This window comes from Mytilus galloprovincialis, chromosome 2, assembly GCF_965363235.1.
Source record: "Mytilus galloprovincialis chromosome 2, xbMytGall1.hap1.1, whole genome shotgun sequence".
Lineage (NCBI taxonomy): Eukaryota > Metazoa > Mollusca > Bivalvia > Mytilida > Mytilidae > Mytilus > Mytilus galloprovincialis.
The window spans coordinates 10349372-10370505 of NC_134839.1; the positions used below are offsets into that span (position 1 = coordinate 10349372).

Here is a 21134-nt window from a genome sequence, read left to right on the forward strand (position 1 = left end):
CGAGCATGATTGTTGTGCTCCGAGAGCACTGAGCAAAGTTGTATGACTTCAAGTAGCTTTAACCTTGATCACTAATTATAATCAACGACATGCATAAGGTCAATATTAGGTTAACCCTGTCTGGCACACAAAGACATCGCTAGGAACCAACAAACAAAATATAGTTATCCTTTTACTCATAGTAGTTGAGAAATTCACATAACTAAAAAAACATTTTTTCTATCAGTCACTGGTCTATGAAAATTCGATCAAGGACAATGCACTTATCATAGACAGAAACTTTGAAACATAAGGCATCAGTATACCGATACAAGGTATGAAGTCTTATGTCTGATATACAAAGCTTAACACTAATAATTTTTGCTGCTACTGAATTGATATCCCTATGTTTTGTATTCTGTAACTTCTGTCTTATGCAAGGGTGAAGACAACTAGAGGCTCTTACGGAGCCTGTATCTATCACCTTTGTTTATGTGGATATTCATCAAAGAATGCTATCTAACATTGTGGACGAAAATATAATTCATGATAAAAATCTGTTTTTTAATCTTGTATTGCTGGTCATTTAGTCTGTTTAGTTTCCTATCTTCTAGTTTTTTGTTAAATACACAAAAGAGGGTAAAAATCAATCCTTATTAAAGGGCAATCACTCCTGTAAAGTGGGAGTCTACTAACTATATCTGCAATATTTGACTTATTAGTGGATCTAGTTTTGCTGATCTTTTTTGTGACTTAAACACCGTGTATCATCAGTACACCGGATATAGGTACTAACCAAGCGGACAATTTTGATCTTACAAGGTAACGAAGATCTTTGTTTTGCTTTATCAATATTCAATGTACATTTCTCAACATTTGAAATTCCTGCTCCCAAATAATTTTAGCATCAATTTTTTCCTATTTATAAAACAACTTCAATATTCAAATAAGAACAATTAACTTGTTCATGCGCAAATAGTTGTGAAAGTCAACACCACTTTCAATTTCGATGCAGTTATTGAGACATTTACATGTTTTATCTGAAAGAATCCTAATACAGGGCAACAGTAATGGTTACCAATCATAAACCTACATGTGATTACTCATTCCTTTAAACTGTTTGGGTAATAAACGAGTATGAAAAAAAGTTTTTTTGTACGGTGTACAACAACTTAACTATGCACCGTACATAAGGATTTATGTGGTCAGCTAAACACCGTACACAACGCTTTTTTAGGGATAAAATATCGATTAATAACATATGTATGAAAGATTTCAATGCCATTTATTGAAACAGCTATACTTTTTACACACACACATTGACCTTCTATCAGAAAAAGAGTTGCAATGAATATAGAATTATATCAGATAAGACGTGGGCCAACTTCTTTTACAAGTACATGTATTTGCATTAAATATGCTTTTAGTAATCCTGCTTGTTTTGGGAAAATAATGAGACATCTCTAATCATCAACCTACGACCAAATCATTTCTTAAAACAGCCATTATGTTAGATTGAAGTACACATTGATATTGTCCACTATGGGCAGGAGGAAAAAGCAAATTCCACAAGGGCTGTTGTTCATACTAAAATATTGACAAAAGAATATATCCAATGCATATTTGAAGAAATGATATTATTTCTAGAATTGTATCACTTTACTAAATAATAATCACAAATTTATATTAAAAAAAAAGACGATGTAAAATGCATTGGTGTTCGGTGACTTCTAAACTTCATTGCTAGCAATACTGAACAATATATCTGATAATCATTTGATAATTCATTTAAATGTTAATAATGTTATTCTCATTTGAATTAAATATAAATAAAGGTGTAGACTGAACTAAAAACTTCTGTACTTTTTCAGGTTGCATAGGCATATAAAGTAAAGAATTTAGTATAGTTTCCTTCAGCACTACATTAGAATAAACACGACTAAGCCCTGCTTCTTTTGAGATATTCTTCATCATATTTGCAAGTTGTCTTTCCCCTAAGGGACGTGACGTGTACCAACTGTCATCAGTCATAGATTTCTGACACCTAGGTTGTTGGAAGAAGTCTTCTGAAGCTTTATTACGCTTTGTTAAATATTTCATCAATGAGGCAACTGGACAATATATGTCTCTAGTTGCAACCATTTTTGGACTGAGTTCACCAGGTTGTCTATTAGGATCCTTTATCTCTACATATTCCATTCCATTGTCATCAGTCTTAAAAACAAACATATGAGTTCTATAATCACGTTGCTTTAGACAATTTTTGTATGTAAAATTAAGGGTTAAATCAAGCCACACTTTGTTCTGCAATCCTTTGGGAGTGTTGATGGTTAAAACTGGTGATCTTGTTAACTTTGTCATGTCTTCTCCTGAAATTGGTGGTGGTAAGTTTTTCTTCACAACTTCCATTTTTATTTTCCGCATCATAGCTTTGAAGACCTTGTTTGATTTATGAAATTCATGATCAGTGAATAAGGATAATGACCTATTATAAGGGTAAGTAGTCAGGTGACGGTTGATGGAAGCTCTGATGCCTCGGAATGAGTTTGTTGCGTATAATTTACCATCAGCTGTTCTTAATTCAGCATAAAATTTTTCAAGTCTTTCATCAAGAACTTTTATGGATAAATCTTCAAAATTTGGATCAAATTCCCTTTGTTTCAACCATTCTGAAAGAAAAATAGCAAGACTATCAATGTGTCACATAAAATGAAAACAGTAACAACACTTAAAATTAATATATAAAACAGTTTTCTATGTATACCAACTTAATAATTATATAATTAACCTATATGCATTGTGTTTAGTTTTAAAATCATGTCAAATTTCTATAAATAAGTCAAGGTGTTTTTCTTGACTAACTGTATAAGGAAATGCTCAGAAATAAGTGTTTAGAAAGCTGATGATGTATTAAAAAATTACTTGGGATACTACATAACCAAATAGGACATGAAAGGAGGACCAAACCATCTGATCTTTGCATTGACTCAGAAAGTTGCAACTTTTATGCTCCATCCAAAATTTATCACCATGCCTATATAACACATATTTTCAGTACCATAATATGGGATAAAAATGGTCACTAAATTTTATATGGAGCAAGAGCGTAGATGTGAATTCAATATTTTGATCAAGATGTGATGTCACACAACCAATTGAATTTTTACAAAATCTACAGAGAGTAATTAGATATCATAAACTCAAATAAAATAGGGTCTTTTTTTCTGAAAAAATGACAACTACTTTATCCTTTAATGACTAAAAGTCCACAAGAAGTGTGTTAATTACACAATGGTCACATGATGGTTGTAAATTAATTTCTAACATACCAAATTTTCTTGATCTGACAAATATTTAATATACTGACATTATTTATTGTTTTAGGTTGGGTTTGGTGGAAAATTTCAAAAGCTTAATCTAAAACAAAACAACTTTCTAAGCATTCATAAATTGACACGCTCTCAATTTAAACTAGAGGCTCTTTAGAGCCGGTATTGTTCACCTTGGTCTATGCATGCTATGTGCATATCATAAACGAAGGACACAGATGGATTCATGACAAAATTGTGTTTTGGTGATGGTGTTGCGTTTGTAGATCTTACTTTACTGAACAATTATCTCTATCTATAATGAACCTATGAATCTATCCTAGTTGTTAAAATATTTGTCAAATTTTACAAGATTTACAAAAATTATGAAAATTGTTAAAAATTGACTATAAAGGGGTCAACTGACCATTTTGATCATTGAAATTATTTGTAGATCTTACTTAGCTCTCCATTATTGCTGTTTACAGTTTATCTCTATTTATAATAATATTCAAGATAATAACCAAAAGCTGCAAAATTTTCTTAAAACTACCAATTCAGTCAGTGGTAGCAACCCAACAAAAGGTTGCCTGATTGGTCTGGAAATTTCAGGGCAGATAGACCTAAACCTAACAAACAAATTTATCTTCGTCAGATTGCTTTGGTTTCTGAGATTTTAACCAAATACCCCATTTTACCCTATGTACTATTTTTAGTCATGTCAGCCAACTTGGTTCGCCAGGCGGGGTCATTGGACACATTTTTTTAAACTAAATACCCTAATGTTAATTGTGGACAAGTTTGGTTAAATTTGTCTAAGTAGTTTCAGAGGAGAAGATTTTTGTAAAAGATTACAAAAATTTACGAAAAAATTAACAAAAATTTACTATAAAGGGCAATAACTCGTTAAGGGTTAAATGACAAAAATGGTCATGTTGACATAAAATTTGTAGATCTTACTTTACTGAACATCATTGCTGTTTACAGTTTATCTATAATAATATTCAAGTTGCAAAATTTTCTTAAAATTACCAATTCAGGGGTAGCAACTTATCAACAGGTTGTCCGATTCATCTGAAAATTTCAGGGCAGATAGATCTTCATCTGATGAACATTTTAACCACGTCAGATTTGCTCTTAATGATTTAGTTTCAGAGATATAAGCAAGAAACAGCATTTTACCCTTATGTTCTATTTTTAGCCATGGCGGCCATCTTGGTAGGTTGGCGGGGTCATCGGACACATTTTTTGAACTAGATACCCAAATGATTGTGGCCATGTTTGGGTAAATTTGGCCTTTTGGGTAAACGACCTTTCATGTCAGGTGAGCTAAAAGTGGGATTTCCAATTTGGTTGTAAAATGAGTGAAAGTGATAGGGTCAGAAGAAAATGTCCATATTAAAACAACCTATTGGTACAGAAATTGCTGTTAAAAGCTTGAGCTTTTTATATTTAGAGATGGAATTTTCTTAGCACCTTATACCCTATCTATACCTCAGTCATACTTCAGACTTTGAATAACTACATGAACAAAACTTTACTTTGATCAAATAAATCGGGAATGTGTCCATGGGACACAGATGACGCTTGTATATCATATAAAGAGATAGTATATAAAGTTATAAAGAACACAACTGAAGAAAGTGACCCTACCCAAATGTGTACTTGATCTAAGTTTTGTGGTAATAAATATTGTGTATAAGTTTCATGAAATTTTGTTGATGCTAACTTAATTTAAAGAACGGAAACAAAAAAAATTATATTTTTTTCATTTGATAGGGGGCATAACTCTAGAAAACTTAGTGACAACCCCAAAAATTCAAATTTGACATATTATTTGTGGTTATAAGCATTGTGTACAAGTTTCAGCACATTTGGTTGAGGCAAACTGATTAAGAGAATGAAAACGAATTTTGGGGCGTATGGATGTAAGGATGGAGGTACGTACGTACAGACGAATATATGTTTACTTTAAACATACTGCCCCCTTTGTAATCTTTTACTACTGCAATACAATACAAGTTGACATAACTTAAACTAACCCTTGAAAGTACTAACTCCCCATCTTGTTTGTCTCTTTGTACCTCTTGTTGTTTCAATATCCATCAAGGCATCAATTTCCCCGTCATTCATAACAGGAAATCTTATACCAAGGGGTTCCTGTCCACTTCTACTGGTCTCTGAATCCTCTGCTTCAGAATCAGAGAAGTTGTCCTCTAACAGGCTGGTACAAGCTTTGAATAAAAGTAGCAAATAAATAGGTATATACTTATTTCCTTTCACAAGACATTTCAGTACATAAACAAAAGTAAGCATATCTCTGGTTAACTCTCCTGTGATCATTTTTTTTTCAAAACTTTTAAAACATATGGCTAAAAACATGCAAAATAAAGGACAAACAAACAAAAACAACAGAAAAATAGAACCCCCCCCCCAAAAAAAAAATAAAAATATATATATAATAGAGAATAATGGACCAAAAATATATAGAATAGAGACTAATGGTTTATAAAATTAAAGAATATACATATATAGAAATGTAGACTCCCCATCTTCACCCTCATATTTAAAAAAAAAAAAAAAAAAAGGCAATTGTAATTTATTAAGTATGTACAAACAAGTTATGCTCTGCCATTCAAAACTATCCTGAAGTTGACAAGCATTTATCTGAAACATTAAAACAAAATATTCTGTTTATATAATAAGATTAAATGACTTTATTCAAAATGATGGTGTTAATAACAATTTTACAGACTGTCCAGTACCGGAAGATTATACACCTGATTTACCTTTAGAAAGAAATCAATTAGATCAAAAAAACAATTTACATGGGAATTTACTAGTAAATATCTGTAAGTCCTCTCAAATGAGAATTGTGAATGGAAGATTCCTTGGTGACTCACTTGGCTACTTTACATTTTATAATAGTAATGGTAAGAGCACAGTAGATTATAAGTTGACATCACAGAATTTATTTTATACCATCAATAACTTTATGGTAAAACCACCTACTGATCTATCAGATCATTGTTTAATAGCGTTGAATATTTTTAATTATAAAAATTCTAAAGAAATAGATAAGGAAGAACTATGGTCCCTTCCTGGTACATTTAAATGGGTGGATCAAAGTAAGGACATTTATATTGATGCTTTATTAGAAGAAAACAGTGTAGAAGACATTCTATCTTTAAACAAACTAATTGATGATAATAATTTTAATGATATTGACTTCTTAGTGACCAAAACTAATGAAATCTATTTAGAGGCTGCAAAACAATCAGTTTCTTTTAAAGCAAATTTAAAAAAGTCCATAATGCAAAGACATACAAAAAAGGCAAAACCTAAAAAAGTATGGATGTCAAATGATTGCTTACTCCTTAGAAAAGAAGTTCGCTCCCTTGGAAATAGATTTGCTAAAGCCCCTAATAATAATGCATTAAGATTGACTTATTGCAACTGTAAAAGTGAGTACAATAAATTGAAAAATAAATTGAAAAAGGATTTTTTTCATTCCTTGATAAAACAAATAAATGAGATAAGCCCAAAGAACACCAAAGAATTTTGGGGAAGCATTAATAATTATAATTTTGATAAAACTTGGTGACTTGGTTAAAAAAGCTTTAATACATGTCGTAAAAAATTACATCTTATTGTTTTTATTTTCTCTTTGCACATTCCCATGCAGCTTTTTTTCATATTTTGTTCAATGAAACATATGCCTTTCATAAGAAATGGGTATCAAGAGTTGTCTCCCACGCACCTCTAATTGTACTATTTTAGCATGTTTAATACACAATGTTCACTAATAAAACATTTGATTTTTCACGCCTTTAAGACTGTTCAAGTTGTGGTTTTGAATATTTGTAAGCTAACAGTTCATGGGATAACAAATAAACAAAGTTAAATCAATCCATATTAGGAACACATACATGTAAAATTGCTTATCCCATTGCTTAAACTTTGAATAAAAACTAGATATCATTGAGATGGGAGCCATCTCTGTGGGCCCCGCTGTCAATAACGTGGGGTAAATAAGTTGTATGGATAATCTGATATGAAGCATTATTTGAAGTTATTACATAGTCTCATGTGTGATTTTGATCTAAGATTTTAAGTTAAAACTGATAAATATTCTCATCTTACTTTCATAGTATAATAGTGATATGACTGCATGATGTGAACTCATTGTTTACTACTCTAAGGTGACTTCTGGATATATGGATTGATGTTTGAACAATATGTTTAAAGGTGCTGCCCAATTGATATTTGTCACATATTTTTAGAATTATGCCTTCAATATATTATGACCCACCAAGTATAAAGTATGAAATATTAATGGTTCTCGAGAGGTAGAGTGGACACAATTTGTTAAGAACAACGAACGGATGGACAGACCGACAGACTGATCTTAGACCTAGGATGCATACATTATGACACATTCTCTTGTGTTGGTTAATATATATGTTAAGTTGAAAATGTTTGTCAGGTATAAAGTATGAAATAATAACAGCTGTCCTCTCAAAATATAATGTGGATCAAATTTGTTAGCAATGGACAGACCAACAGACAGACAGACCTTTGACCTAGGAAGTGGTACATACATCATGACACACCCTCTGGTGTTGGTTAAAATGGATGTCAAGTATAATATTTGAAATCATAACGGTTCTCAAGATATAGAGCGGACACAATCTTCACCACAGGACACAGGGTTGTCAACTGAAACCAAAGTTTTTTTGACGTTGACCTTTGACCTAGGAAGTTGTACATACATCATGACACGCCCTCTGGTGGTGGTTAAAATGTATGACAAGTATATACTTTGAAATCATAACGATTATCTAGATATGGAGCGGACACGATCTTCACCACAGGACACAGGATTGTCAACTCGAAACCAAAGTTTTTGACCTTGACCTTTGACCTAGGAAGTTGTACATACATCATGACACACCCTCTGGTGGTTGTTAAAATGGATGTCAAGTATAAACTTTGAAATCATAATGGTTATCTAGATATGGAGCGGACACGATCTTCACCACAGGACACGGGGTTGTCAACTGAAACCAAAGTTTTTGACCTTGACCTTTGACCTAGGAAGTTGTACATACAACATGACACACCCTCTGGTGTTGGTTAATAATCATTTTAAGTATTAAGTATGAAATCATAACGGTTCTCTAGATATGGAGCGGACACGAAAGTGTTACGGACGGACGGACGGACGGACGGACGGACGGACAGACGGACGGACGGACAGACGGACGGACAGACGGTCGGACGGACAGACTGATCACTATAGGGCGACCCGCCGTCGGCGGGGCCCTAATTAAAACAGGTAATATAGAGACTATACTCCTGGTCCAATGCATAACTAAAGTTTGTTCTTTACATAAAAGTACACAAAATATGAAATTATCAATGTTGAAAACAAAATACGCTAGTATTTAACCAGACCTTTGGCAGAATCATAAAAGTACCCTGTCAACTACATGTAATTATTGTTTTTACCTTTTTCTTCTGATCGGGGACTGTTGTATGTAATCAGATCTGTTTGCAAAGGAACCTGAAATAAAATATCAATATATATAAATAATACTTTTAATTCCAGCATTACAACTTAATAGGAAATTATATGCAATATTTAAGGAGGAGAAATAACAATTTATATTTTGTGACCATGTTAAGGAAATAGAACAGCTTACATACAAAGGCAAACTGTATTATTAAAATATAATCTTTATACAATATGTACTGCTTTCATTGAGAGGTATTATGCAGTTTAGAATTTTTATAAAAATGTAATCATATTATAAAAGACAGGGTGAAAAATGTTACACATTTTTCTCACTGGAACTCATATTTTACATCTATCATGTCTATCACATGAGAGATGGCGAGATGGAGGTTTTGATATTTTTTTAAATAGAGTTGTTTCCCATTATACATTTATTGAAATTAATTTGGGAATATATTTTTACTCTTTATAATCATGTTAAGTGATTAGATTATGATATATATATATATATATATATATATAAAAGTCTATAAAAAACGACCAACTAGCAAATTTACTATGTACCGGATCGTCTAGAATAGGCGATACTATGCAGATAAGGAAAAAATTATATCAGTCTAAAGATTTGCACAACGGTACTGATATAAGATGTTATAATACGAAAATGTTGTTATTAAATCGTGCTGACAAATATTTCGGCTCAACAAATGGCCTTCTTCAAGTGTCACAAGTTTTAACAATACTGATACATAATGTATAAGGTGTAAAAATAGGAAAGCGGTTTTTCGATGGAAGTTTCAAGGAGTTGTTTCTCTAATTTGCCCATAAATATGTTGGCATATGACGGAGCCATTTTGGTGCCCATGGCAGTTCCATTTACTTGCAAATAATGATCTCCATCAAAAGTGAAGTTGTTTTTCTTAAGTACCAGCGTGAGCATTTTGACCAGGCATTCGGTAGGTATCAAAAAAAGCTTTCAGAAAGCGGAATCAATTCCCAGGAGTGAACTATTGGAATACAAAGTTAAAAAGAAAAATAAAAGGACTCCATGTGTTCTTACTTACCACCCATCTCTCAAAAACAGCTTTGGTGTCATTCGTGAGCATTGGAAATCAGTTGAAAAGAATTCCAAACTATCCAAGATTTTTCTCAGGCCTCCAATGATAGCTTTTAGGCAACCTAGTAGTCTGCGGAACCTGCTGGTGCGGGCTGAAGTGTCTGATAATAGAAGTACTTCTGGAGAATGTCGTTCGTGTGAAGAAAAACGCTGCAAATGCTGCCTACAGATGCAGCATTCATCAACATTTCACAGTAAGGCAACCGAAAACAACTATAATAAGATATTTTGCAATGTTACCTGCAAAAGTATGAATGTTATTTACATACTAGAATGTTCGGTTTGTGGCCTCCAATATGTTGGTGAGTCAAAGCAGCCTTTCCACAAACGCCTCAATGGCCATAGGAGTGATATCTCTAAGAAGCCACTTCTCCCAGTTTCTCAGCACTTCAGACAGTCGGGTCACAAACCCGATGACTTTAACCGCATGAAAATTCTAGTGATTGAACAGAATATTCACTGGAGTGATGCCCAGCGACAGGTTCGGGAAAGCTTTTGGATAAAGGAACTTAATGTACATCATCCAAACGGCATCAATAAGAAATACTAGCGTTTTTGTTTTTTCACTCATTTTTATTGTTAATATACACAGTCACGTATATTGATTTATAGTGTTTTGTTTATATTATGATATTCAGGCTTTTGGATTAAAATCAATCGACCAAAACTTACCTGTATTATTACTGATCTATTTTTACCTTATACATTATGTATCAGTATTGTTAAAACTTGTGACACTTGAAGAAGGCCATTTGTTGAGCCGAAATATTTGTCAGCACGATTTAATAATAACTCCACTTTCCGCTATATAGATGACGTTCTTTCACTAAACAATTCAAAATTTGGTGACTATGTGGAACGCATCTATCCCATCGAATTGGAAATAAAGGATACTACAGATACAGTTAAGTCGGCTTCATATCTTGACTTACATCTAGAAATTGACAATGAGGGTCGATTGAAAACTAAACTTTACGACAAAAGAGATGATTTCAGCTTTCCAATTGTGAACTTTCCATTTCTAAGTAGCAACATTCCAGCAGCACCTGCATACGGGGTATATATCTCCCAATTGATACGATATTCCCGTGCTTGCATTTCCTATCATGATTTTCTTGATAGAGGGTTACTGCTCACAAGGAAGCTATTAAACCAAGAGTTCCAAATGGTGAAGTTGAAATCATCCCTTCGTAAATTTTACGGACGCCATCACGAGTTGGTTGACCGTTATGAAATAACCGTTTCACAAATGATATCGGATATGTTCCTTACGTCGTAACTACAATCCCCTTCCCTTTCATGAATGTGACTTACCGAATTAGACTATTTACCGGATTTGTAATCACATAAACAACACGACGGGTGCCACATGTGGAGCAGGATCTGCTTACCCTTCCGGAGCACCTGAGATCACCCCTAGTTTTTGGTGGGGTTCGTGTTGTTTATTCTTTAGTTTTCTATGTTGTGTCATGTATACTATTGTTTTTCTGTTTGTCTTTTTCATTTTTAGCCATGGCGTTGTCAGTTTTAGATTTATGAGTTTGACTGTCCCTTTGGTATCTTTCGTTCCTCTTTTAATAACAACATTTTCGTATTATAACATCTTCTATCAGTACCGTTGTGCAAATCTTTAGACTGATATACAACTCGTCTAAACATCAACCCAACAATGTTAGATCTGTAAATTTGCTTTAAATTAATGTAAGATACAGTCACAGAAAATAATTATATTTATAAGTATGTCTGAGTCAGTGACAACCCTACAACAGATGTATCCATCGGAGAGAAAGCAAATTTACAGATCTAACATTGTTGGGTTGATGTTTAGACAAGTTGTATATACATTATGTACACAGCCATGTATCACCATCATTGATGGCGATCCGATGGATACATCTGTTGTAGGGTTGTCACTGACTCAGATGTACTTATAAATATAATTATTTTCTGGGACTGTATCTTACATTAATTTGTAGGATCCTTTACTATAGATAATTTAGCTGATCTGTAACAATAACATCTTCATGCCTTATATATATATCATGTACTGCAGTACGCCGCTAGATTAAAACTGACGTGGAAAGGTAACACACGGCCAGTGAAAGCTGTTTTTTGAGAGCCCAGGTGGTTGTGTGGTCTAGCGGGACGGCTGCAGTGCAGGCCATTTGGTGTCACGATATCACAGTAGCATGGGTTCGAATCCCGGCGAGGGAAGAACCAAAAATTTGCGAAAGCAAATTTACAGATCTAACATTGTTGGGTTGATGTTTAGACGAGTTGTATATACATTATGTACACAGCCATGTATCACCATCATTGATGGCGATCCGATGGATACATCTGTTGTAGGGTTGTCACTGACTCAGACGTACTTATAAATATAATTATTTTCTGTGACTGTATCTTACATTAATTTGTAGGATCCTTTACTATAGATAATTTAGCTGATCTGTAACAATAACATCTTCATGCCTTATATATATCATGTACTGCAGTACGCCGCTAGATTAAAACTGACGTGGAAAGGTAACACATGGCCAGCGAAAGCTCTTTTTTGAGAGCCCAGGTGGTCGTGTGGTCTAGCGGGACGGCTGCAGTGCAGGCCATTTGGTGTCACGATATCACAGTAGCATGGGTTCGAATCCCGGCGAGGGAAGAACCAAAAATTTGCGAAAGCAAATTTACAGATCTAACATTGTTGGGTTGATGTTTAGACGAGTTGTATATACATTATGTACACAGCCATGTATCACCATCATTGATGGCGATCAGATGGATACATCTGTTGTAGGGTTGTCTCTGACTCAGACGTACTTATAAATATAATTATTTTCTGTGACTGTATCTTACATTAATTTGTAGGATCCTTTACTATAGATAATTTAGCTGATCTGTAACAATAACATCTTCATGCCTTATATATATCATGTACTGCAGTACGCAGCTAGATTAAAACTGACGTGGAAAGGTAACACACGGCCAGCGAAAGCTCTTTTTTGAGAGCCCAGGTGGTCGTGTGGTCTAGCGGGACGGCTGCAGTGCAGGCCATTTGGTGTCACGATATCACAGTAGCATGGGTTCGAATCCCGGCGAGGGAAGAACCAAAAATTTGCGAAAGCAAATTTACAAATCTAACATTGTTGGGTTGATGTTTAGACGAGTTGTATATACATTATGTACACAGCCATGTATCACCATCATTGATGGCAATCCGATGGATACATCTGTTGTAGGGTTGTCACCGACTCAGATGTACTTATAAATATAATTATTTTCTGGGACTGTATCTTACATTAATTTGTAGGATCCTTTACTATAGATAATTTAGCTGATCTGTAACAATAACATCTTCATGCCTTATATATATATCATGTACTGCAGTACGCCGCTAGATTAAAACTGACGTGGAAAGGTAACACACGGCCAGTGAAAGCTGTTTTTTGAGAGCCCAGGTGGTTGTGTGGTCTAGCGGGACGGCTGCAGTGCAGGCCATTTGGTGTCACGATATCACAGTAGCATGGGTTCGAATCCCGGCGAGGGAAGAACCAAAAATTTGCGAAAGCAAATTTACAGATCTAACATTGTTGGGTTGATGTTTAGACGAGTTGTATATACATTATGTACACAGCCATGTATCACCATCATTGATGGCGATCCGATGGATACATCTGTTGTAGGGTTGTCACTGACTCAGACGTACTTATAAATATAATTATTTTCTGTGACTGTATCTTACATTAATTTGTAGGATCCTTTACTACAACACACTATCTTAAGAAAATGGAATCTCTGAACCCTCTCCCACCTGAAACGATCCTTGTTTCGCTTGATGTTACCTCCCTCTATACTAACATCCCCCATGACGATGGTATTGAAGCCTGTAGGGAAGTCTGGAACTCTCGTAACACCTTACATCCACCAACTGAATGTCTCATCCAGCTTCTAACTTTGGTATTGAAATGCAATAACTTCGTATTTAATGGCGAACACTTCCTCCAAGTTAATGGAACAGCAATGGGAACAAAGATGGCCCCGTCTTATGCCAATATTTTTATGGGGAAACTAGAACAAAGAATTCTCAATGCATCTCTTCATCAACCCCTCTCTTGGTTTCGATTTATCGACGATATTGACATGAAGTGGGACAATACTGAACAAGAACTAAATCTGTTCATTCATCATGCCAACAATGCCCATCCCTCAATAAAATTCACATATGAAATCTCTGACTCTAAGATCACATTTCTTGACACTACAACGCAATTGAGGGATGGAAACATATTAACAGATCTGTATTGCAAGCCCACAGACAAACATCAATATCTATCTCCTTTGAGTTGTCATCCCAAACACTGCACCAAGAGCATTCCCTACAGCCAGGCCATACGAATAAAAAGGATTTGCTCCACCAACGATATTGCAAAAAAACGTCTACAAGAACTTCGCGGTCACCTTAAACATCGGGGCTACAAAAGAAAAGACATTGATAAAGGTTTTTCTCGTGCTAACAACATCAGCCGAGATGAGCTTTTACAATATAAAGAAAAAAAGGTCAACAAGAGGGTGCCTTTTGTGTTGAATTACCATCCAAAATTTGACAACTTATCTCACCTAATCCGCGAAAATTGGAAAGAGATCGAAAAACATTCAAAACTATCCAAGATCTTTCCCGAGCCACCTGTACTGGCATTCCGTAGGCCCAAAAGCCTTAAAGACTTGCTGGTGAGAGCTGATTTATCCTCTCAAGCAGGCTTATCATCTATGGGATCTTGCAAGGGTTGCGGAAACAAACGATGTCTGACTTGCAAACAAATACTGGATACCCAGACTTTTAACAGTCACTCCACTGGCACAGAATACACCATATTTTGCAATGTTAATTGCAAGACTTCAAATGTTGTGTATCTCTTACAGTGTAAATGTGGTAAACAGTATGTTGGCGAGTCAGAACAGCCGTTTCACAAACGAATGAACGGCCATCGTAGCGACTACCAATGCAAGCCAGACCTCCCTCTCAGTCGACATTTGAGATCCCCTGGCCACACTAAGGCAGATCTCAATCGACTGACCATTAAAATCATTGACCACAACTCTGCTTGGTCTAAGGAGGATAGACTCGCTCGGGAAAGATTTTGGATACGAAAATTAACAACTTTGGCACCAAATGGGATAAATGAAAAGATGTAGTTCGACTCCGTGTAGTGCTTCACATTCAGGTTATATTACTTATTATTACAGTCTCTGTTTCTTTTCTCAACCTTTTTCATTTGTTAAATACATTTGTTGAAGATACCAATTTAAATTGCTTAATTTTTTGAGGGATGTATAAGTACCTAGCCACATTCTTCTAGTTATACTTAGTAAAAAAATATTATTACATTTTTACGGCCGTTTGTTCACGATGTTTAAATATTCAGACTCTGTTGTAACTACTTTACTCTCAATTTCAAATATTTAGATCGTTCAGTGCTGTCTATTTGGTAATTTTACAGACGTTATCATGCGTATACATGTTATATCATCATAATTGTCGTTCCCGATACAGTTTTAGAATTGTGCTAGTTCACATCGCACATTATTATTTGTATTTAAAGCATATATATGAGCTCTCTGTTGTAATAAACCATATAACCTATGTCATGTTAACATTTTTTTAGAATGGTGCAAGCGTCTTTACTGATGTTCGGTTTGACTTTTTTTATTGTATAAAATTCAAGATTTAGTAAAAGTTTAATCTAACGAGACTCAAAGATGATTCATTTCACATCAGAATCTGACTGACGAAGGATATCTGTTATCCGAAATATTTATAAATAATTACATTTATAGTTACCTTTTTTTGTATTTGGAGTTGTTGTGTACACTTTTTTAGGCGTTTATATATATATATATATATATATTTAAAAGGGCATAAATGAAAAAACATAGAATGAGTCCCTCATTGTCCTATCATCACTTGTTTCCAGTAACTCCGGCTTTAGTACTGGCTTTACAGTTGGAATGTTTTTTAAAATACCAGTTTAAATTACAGGGCTCCATTCATTCGGGATGGATGTATAAGTACGTAGCCACGTTCAATTATTTTACCTGATTAGAAAAAACTTATTTTTCTAATCATTATTAGACTGCTATTTTTTGGGAGGCTTAAATATGTAGTTTCTGTTGCAATTGCCCAATGCAGTTATAACATCTTAACTGTCACAACCTTTGGAAATTTAGAGTTGTGCCAGTTCACATCGAAAATAACTTTTTTCATTTGGCATATCTTTGTAATCTTTGCGACGTGTTTGGAAATTTTAAAATTGTATCAGCGTCTGTGGTGTTCACTTAAATTGTATAAATTTCAAGATTTAGAAAAAGTTTCTCAGTTTGAATATATTTACATGATTCATTTGACATCATGCTATTATTGAAGAAGGATATCTGTTATCCGAAATATCTAATATTTGTTCATTTTATAGTTATTTAATGGTGATGTTGTACCCTTTTTGACTTGTTATATATTATATTTTGTAGTGTACAGAATCATATTACATGATCCATCGCCCTGTAAGATTGATCGTTGACTATTTATTCAGTCATTTTATATATTTAAAATACACATTTAACATGTTTGAAAGAAACAATGACAAACATAAATAGATTTTGATTACATTGTTCAAAAAGATTTTTGAAGCTCTTACATGTTAGAGGTTGTTGTTGATTGTGCAGATAATATCATAATAGTATGGGTAGTTTGAAGTAAAGGTTGGCAGTCTTTTTTTTCAACACTGAGAAGTTTTTGTAATTTAGAAAGGTAATTTTGAAATCAGAATTGTGTGGCTTCAAATATTGTGCTTAGTTCCAAATGTCAGATGGATTTATAAAGATTTGTAATTCACAAATTCAGTGATATGTCTACTCTTATCTTTCATTTCGAAGCTGCCATAAATTTCTATGATAAAGACAGTGGCGGATCCAGAAATTTTCATAAGTGGGGGCCCACTGACTGCCTAAGAAGGGGCCACCCTGGTCATGCTTTAGTGATTCCCTATATAATCAACCAATTTTTTTTCCAGAAAAGGGGGGGAGGGACTCCCGGGGGAGCCCCTGCCCCCTCTAAATCTGCCTCTTATAGAAGATAATTGCAATTGGAAGGAAATATTTAGAATTAAATTTTTAATTTAAAAATTTTGTAACAAAATATAGAATTTTTTTGAAATAGATATTATAAATATAAGTGTGATAATATATATATATGGACCATAATTTGGTATTCGGCCTTTGGTTTCTTTTTGTATCCTTTTTTATAAGTTCTAAAACCTTAACTTTTATTCTGTGGGTTGTGTTGGTGTTAGAATAGTATTAATGGAACAATTGAGTTTTTTAAGAAAAAAATAATACATTATGATTCACTGTTTACGTGACAGGAAACCAAACAGGAAACCAATCTTTATTTTCTTTATTTTGCACAATACATTTCAAAAGACATAAATGAACACCATTACTAGTGTTACTTGCTTCATGTTCATATTTAAAATCTATTTTCAATGTTAAATTAAAGTTTTTTTTAAACGCGACAGGAAACCATAAGAAACCGAAAGCATTTTTTTAGTTTTATTTTATTGCAAAATCTGCTTAAAATATTCTGAACAGTATACTTTTTCTTAAAATCCATCTTAAATGTAACAGTATTATAAAACTCCTAAATATGTGCTTGTTTTGAAAACAATAAGTACAATTTATTCAGAAATTTCCATATTTTCTTCATTGATACAGGATACCATAATCGTTGTATCTTGATGTTTTAGCCAAAAAAATGTATTTATATTTGGTTTTGAAATTCCAGTTATCTACAATTTATTCCAAATCATTGGCAATGTAGAATTCTTTAAATCCAGTAAAGAAAAAAACTTTTAACTTGGAATTAAAATCTTTAAAACAGGCACCATGTGATACTTGTGACCTGTACACCATCTACATGGTTTCCACATTTTAACCTACTTTAGTGGGCTAAAATCAATAACATAAATAAAGTACTTCCTTTCAAGTCATGCATGGTAAAAGTTTACTTCTCCTTTAACAAGTTTATTGCGTTTCTGAAAAGTGTTTGCAGCACATGAATAAAAAAAAAATAATTAAAAATTGTGACAAAGATACCAACTTTGTACATTCCAAGTGTAACGGTATATTAAGATGTATTTTTTATTAAATTATCTTTATTCACCTAAAATATCCAGTAATATTTACTGCTGAAGCAAAATCAGTCTAACGAGCATCGGGACAATGATAAGAGACGTAATGTCTATTGAATTTTCCAAGGACCCTTTACATCGTTATCAGGAAACAAAGTGTGTTATAACGTCTGTCAAATCTGAAATCAATTTTGTAAAGTCATTGGGCATTTATTTTCACACAAGATCGTATGTAACATTATGCACATAGGAAAAATAATAGACCCCCGGCGCAATCTCTTTGAAAATTGTATTTTCCTTTTTTAAACAAGACGAAACAAGTCTACAGATTATGTTTGCTAACATCCCGTTGGAAACAAAAACAATGTTTAGACCTAGTATTTCATACATCCGGCCGTAAGGGCGTGATCACATGTTAGTCACATGTTTCACGTATGACCGGAAATGATTAGAACTTAACGACAAAAACAATTTTAATAAAAAAAAAGGAAATAACTGGGATGATTTTTCATTTCCTATCGTTAATTATCCGTTTTTAGATGGTGACGTTCCCTTGTCACCATCTTACGGTGTTTATATATCTCAACTTGTACGATTCGCTCGTGTATGTAACAATATTTTAGATTTTAACGAAAGAAATTTATGTATTACTGAAAAATTATTACACCAGGGTTTTCGATATCACAAACTAGTCAAAACATTTACTAAATTTTATCATCGGTATAAAGACATCATTCGTAAATATAGCTCAACATGCAGACTTCTAATACGTTCAGGTATTTCACATCCAATTTTTTATGGAAATATTCTTTATAAAGCACAAAGGTGTCAGTATTCACCTCAGAAACTTACAAAACCTTTGAATAGACTTATTAAGAAGGGATATAATTACGATACTGTTGTCAAGTCATTAAAGATTGCATATTTTGGCGTTAATATTGAGTCACTGTAAGGTCTTTGCATCGGAACTAAACACATTTATTCTAAAAACAGTTGTTGGCATGACACGGGTTATGTTCTTCTCATATATGTTATGATGGTATGATACTAAACCCCTAACGGGAAGGATTGTACCTGATGTTCATATGATGAAATCATAATCTTTCAGTCAGTTTAATTGAAGTCTGGAGCTGGCATGTCAGTTAACTGCTAGTAGTCTGTTGTTATTTTTGTATTATTGTCATTTTGTTTATTTTCTTTGGTTACATCTTCTGACATCAGACTCGGACTTCTCTTGAACTGAATTTTAATATGCGTATTGTTATGCGTTTACTTTTCTACATTGGTTAGAGGTATAGGGGAGGGTTGAGATCTCACAAACAGGTTTAACCCCGCCACATTTTTGCGCCTGTCCCAAGTCAGGAGCCTCAGGCCTTTGTTAGTCTTGTATTATTTTATTTTTAGTTTCTTGTGTACAATTTGGAAATTAGTATGGCGTTCATTATCACTGGACTAGTATATATTTGTTTAGGGGTCAGCTGAGGGACGCCTCCGGGTGCGGGAATTTCTCGCTACATTGAAGACCTGTTGGTGACCCTCTGCTGTTGTTTTTTATTTGGTCGGGTTGTTGTCTCTTTGACACATTCCCCATTTCCATTCTCAATTTTATTCTGTTTCGTTTGAAATGTAACGCATAACGATAAGGTCATTTTCTAACTTAATTATTACGAAGAACAAAACTAGAATGTAAATCATCTCTGATTTACCTGTTTGAACATCTCGCGAGAGTTCATATTTACATATTGTTATAAAGAATTCTATTACAACAAAGCAGATTACATCATCTAAAATTTGCGTTACGAAATTGGAAACCAAAGTAACGCTAGTGTTCTTACACCTGCCTGAGAAATACTTATAGTTTTCGGCATTTTCTTCTGACTATTCTTATTGGTCGATGTTCTTTATTATTTGAAAGCAAAAGTAACGAATTTGCCGATGACGATTATCTATAAATCAGTCAGCGTTATGCACTTCGGATGCGAAAAGTAACGCGAGAAACGACACAAAAATACGGTCGTATAATCTTTAAAATTTGTTAATTTCAATTTTTTTTCTAGGGAAGAGTAGCATACACTTGTATGTTGATAAAAATAAAGACATCTTTAGATGTAGTTATAACTTTTCTTACAGTAATACACATTTTTATCACATTTCTATAGTTATAGGAAACGAGCCCAATAGCAAATTATGGTCCATATATATCTTTGATTTAGTCACAATAATTATAAACTATTATGATTTATATACCGGTGCATCTTGATATATATTAAAGGCCTGTGCTGTTTTGTTTTAAAACCTTAGTCTGTTTTTTTAGTGTTCAAGTTTTGGTACAACAATGTCCAAACTTTCAAGGCATAATTATTTTCTATATTAGCATACTATATTTTCATTCTTCATGTTCTTTTCCAATCGATCATAGACATGAATTCAAATCTTCATACATTTATTAAGAGTTTGTAACTTATTTTTGCTTAGCATTTTGATTTTCCGTATCACCTGACATTGACCATGTGTTGACTGATTAAAAAATTCAACAAATATGTGCATATTCCTTAATCATGTTAATGGCCATTCTTACACGTAGTCTCTATCTTTATGACAAACTTCAAATAGATTTGTCATCTACTGCATACATGCAATATTTAGCACTTACTGAAATACATTTCTTGATATACTGATGGTCATCTTCTGGTGACTTTCTTTTGTGGCCAACTTTAGCATGTTTAGATTCTGCACTGCTTGATGTATGTTTATTTTCATCATGTTCATGGCTACCAAACTGTTTTAAATTGGGAAATCTCACAATCAGTGGAGAATTCTCATCTTGTAGATCTTTACCAGATGTCTGACCTGTATCATAATCTGTATCAACTGGTTCTACTTTCACTTTAATTGTCCCTTCACTTTCAATACTTTCACATGTATTTGAGTGGAAACTGATATTTTCCTCCACTAGCTGGTTTTCTGTTTTAACTGGTACCTGTATAACTTTCAATGAGTCTCCTTCTTTACACACCATCATTACTGGTATTGGTTGA

General features: G+C 33.7%; 1 protein-coding gene across 1 annotated transcript; it reads right to left on the reverse strand.

Moving 5' to 3' along the window:
* Window positions 1-1616: 1616 nt before the first annotated feature.
* Window positions 1617-21115, reverse strand: LOC143061989 (uncharacterized). Its single transcript, XM_076233844.1, has 4 exons — window positions 20750-21115; window positions 8799-8853; window positions 5330-5521; window positions 1617-2648 (listed from the first exon to the last, which is right to left on the reverse strand). Exons 1-4 carry the CDS (start codon window positions 21113-21115, stop codon window positions 1768-1770), a joined length of 1494 nt encoding a protein of 497 aa, XP_076089959.1. The 3' UTR covers window positions 1617-1767.
* Window positions 21116-21134: the final 19 nt, after the last annotated feature.